Source organism: Mandrillus leucophaeus, unplaced genomic scaffold, assembly GCF_000951045.1.
Source record: "Mandrillus leucophaeus isolate KB7577 unplaced genomic scaffold, Mleu.le_1.0 Scaffold10, whole genome shotgun sequence".
In the NCBI taxonomy this organism is placed as follows: Eukaryota; Metazoa; Chordata; class Mammalia; order Primates; family Cercopithecidae; genus Mandrillus; species Mandrillus leucophaeus.
Genome location: NW_012098098.1, coordinates 7363307 through 7366197, shown reverse-complemented (window position 1 = coordinate 7366197; position 2891 = coordinate 7363307). Strand labels below are relative to the sequence as shown.

The following is a 2891-nucleotide window of genomic DNA, read 5'->3' as shown; positions in this document are numbered from 1 at the left end:
GACGGAATCTCGCTCTGTCACCCAGGCTGGAGTGCAGTGGTGCGATCTTGGCTCACTGCAAGCTCCGCCTCCAGGGTTCATGCCATTCTCCTGCCTCAGCCTCCAGGGTAGCTGGGACTACAGGCGCCCGCCACCACGCCCGGCTAGTTTTTTGTTATTTTTAGTAGAGACAGGGTTTCACCATGTTAGCCAGGCTGGTCTCAATGTCCTGACCTCACAATCCGCCCGCCTCAGCCTCCCAGAGTGCTGGAATTACAGGCATGAGCCATTGCACCTGGCCTAAAATAAGCTTTAAACAGTATTGTTCTCGGCCGGGCGCAGTGACTCACACCTGTAATCCCAGCACTCTGGGAGGCCGAGGCAGGTGGATCACAAGGTCAGGAGTTCGAGACCAGCCTGGCCAACATGGTGAAACCCCGTCTCTATTAAAAATACAAAAATTAGCTGGGCGTGGTGACGCGTGCCTGTAATCCCAGATACTCGGCAGGCTGAGGCAGGAGAAATGCTTGAACCAAGACCCGGGAGGCAGAGGTAGCAGTGAACCAAGATCGCGCCACTGCACTCCAACCTGGGCTACAGAACGAGACTCTGTCACAAAAATACATACACAGATAGGTAAAGAGGTAGTATTGTTGTCAACATACTGCATACAAGTTTAAAAGCCAAGCAGCTCTAAGACGTGACACTCACAATCCCGTTGCTACCCAAGGCCCCCAAACCACACTGTCTCATCTGTGCACCCGTATCTTTCTGAACTATCTGGGTAGCTGAGTTTTTGTTTGAGACGGAGTCTTGCTCTGTCGCCCAGGCTGGAGTACAGCAGTGCGATGTCGGCTCACTGCAACCTCTGCCTCCCAGGCTCAAGTGATTCTCATGCCTCAGCCTCCAGAGTACCTGGGATTACAGGTGCCCACCACCATGCCTAGCTAGTTTTTGTATTTTTATTAGTGATAGGGTTTTGCTACGTTGGCCAGGCTAGTCTTGATCTCCGGACCTCAAGTGATCCGCCCACCTCAGCCTCCCAAAGTCTAGGGTAACAGGTAGCTCCGTTTTTTGGAAGCTCCCCTGAGAACTCAAGGTGGGAGCTGAGTGCCCAGGTGGGGACAGGTACGCAGAGCACACGCACGACAAAAGGCCGGAGGGAAACTGGCCCCAGCCCTCCTAACACAACATCCAGAAGCAGCTGCACCAGCCCACAGTGCTAAGGGTTCTGGGGCCCAAACAAGGGCCTTGTGTTCCCCTCAGCCTGTCAGCAGAGAAAGCTGCGCCACACTGGCCCACGCCAGGGTGTCACCAGGCGGCTGGCTGAGCGCCAGGAAATGACCTGCAGCTGGCCCAGGGCAGCAGCCACAGAGGCAATGGCCATTCTCTTCTCCCACGTCCACAGACAAGGCCCCATTCTTTTCTTCCTCAGTCCCCTCAGCCCCAAGCACAAGCTTAGAGGAAGACTAGATGGCTGATGAGCCACAGAAACTGCTGGAACAAAGCCCTGCTCACAGAGCAAGAGGCCGAGACAGGCCGGCCGCCCCTCCCTGCTCTCTGGCTGTGGTGAGCAACCGCAGGCCGAAGCCCCAAGCTCTGTTCCTTCTCACACCACGCTCCGGCCACCACCTAGAGCAGTGGAGACATCCACTTTCTGCCAAAAACCCTGCCCGGCTGAGGAGCACAGATCCTGGTCTAGCACCAGCAAGAGGTGCCTCCTACCTGGGGCCCCGCAGAGGGGCAGGCTTGGCTGAGGTGGGAAGCCCGACCTAGGCCCCACCGCGTCGCTGTCCGAAGGAGGCTGGGCCTCATCCGTGCTGGGCAGAATCTTGGTCTCAGCCCCAACTGGGGTCCCTGTCCCTTTACCCTGGGAGGTCTGAGGGGCGTCCCCAGGGTTCCACCCTCGGTGCTGGGGCAGCCGTGGCGCCGTCTCCTTGTCCCATGGCCACTTGACCGCCAGCGCACTGTCCAGCAAGAAGGCTTTGCAGCTGGAGCTGGTGTCCATGGTGTAGTCGTGGCCCTGGTCGCAGCCCCACACGGCCTGGATGACGCCGCAGTACTCAGAGGACAGTGTCCTCTGAAGGTGGGGCAGGGCCCTGCAGCTGGCCGCGTGTCCGTGCACCCATCCCACCAAGCCGTGCAAGCACTGGGGGCTTGATGTGATCAGATCCACTGCAGAGAGTCAACAGAGATGTCAGCTCCACGGCTGGTGGGCACCCAGCCCACCCTGCACCGGGGGAGGACTCACCCAGACACGCTCCCTCCTCTGCCCCTGTTGGGAGCTGGGCACCGACCCTGCAAAGGATCAGTGTGGCCATGAGCAGGACAAGCAGGCGCAGGTTCACAGCGCGTGTGGTACAGGACCCTCTCAAGGTCTCAGACCTCAGCGGCCCCCATAGGTAACCTTCTCTTCCCTCACCCCAGCTCCTCCCAGTTCGTCTCTCCACACCAGTCCCAGGGCTATTCTCAGCTCCTCCCAGTTCGTCTCTCCACACCGATCCCAGGGCTATTCTCACCGAGCCTGGGCATGGCCCATTCCCGCCACCCGGAGGCTGCCGCCCAGGCATGCCCTGTCCCCCTCTCAGCACCCGTCACGCCGCAGAGCTGACAGCCTGCACGTGCCCTCAACAGACTCGGGCGTACTTCGCACAAGGCTTCCGGCGGCCCGTCGGGGAGACGTTGACCCTCTGCAGGAAGGACCTGAGGAGGCTGTGGCACTGGTAGAACTGGGCGTGGCAGCTCTTGCAGACAAACTGCGATAAGGTGGGGTCCTGGCGGACAGCCACCCCCAGCAGGCGCTGGAAGTCCCTGACGAGCACGCGCTCCTCTGCGGACGGCCTCTCCACGCTCGCTCCCGGCGCCCTCTCGGAGATGCCGCGCAGGCTTCTGGAGGAGAACTTCCCGTGGCA

At 60.0% G+C, this 2891-nt stretch overlaps 1 protein-coding gene across 1 annotated transcript in view; it reads right to left on the bottom strand.

Moving 5' to 3' along the window:
• The window catches only part of ZNF276 (zinc finger protein 276), a 14323-nt gene extending 11593 nt beyond the window's left edge, over positions 1-2730 (bottom strand). Inside the window, exons 1-3 of the mRNA XM_011972126.1 lie at positions 2499-2730; positions 2231-2452; positions 1705-2154 (exon numbers count right to left, since the gene is read on the bottom strand). Coding sequence (XP_011827516.1) covers positions 1705-2154; positions 2231-2452; positions 2499-2511 — 685 coding nt within the window. The 5' untranslated portion in view covers positions 2512-2730. The remainder of the gene's footprint in view (positions 1-1704; positions 2155-2230; positions 2453-2498) is intronic.
• Between the last annotated feature and the right edge of the window lie 161 nt (positions 2731-2891).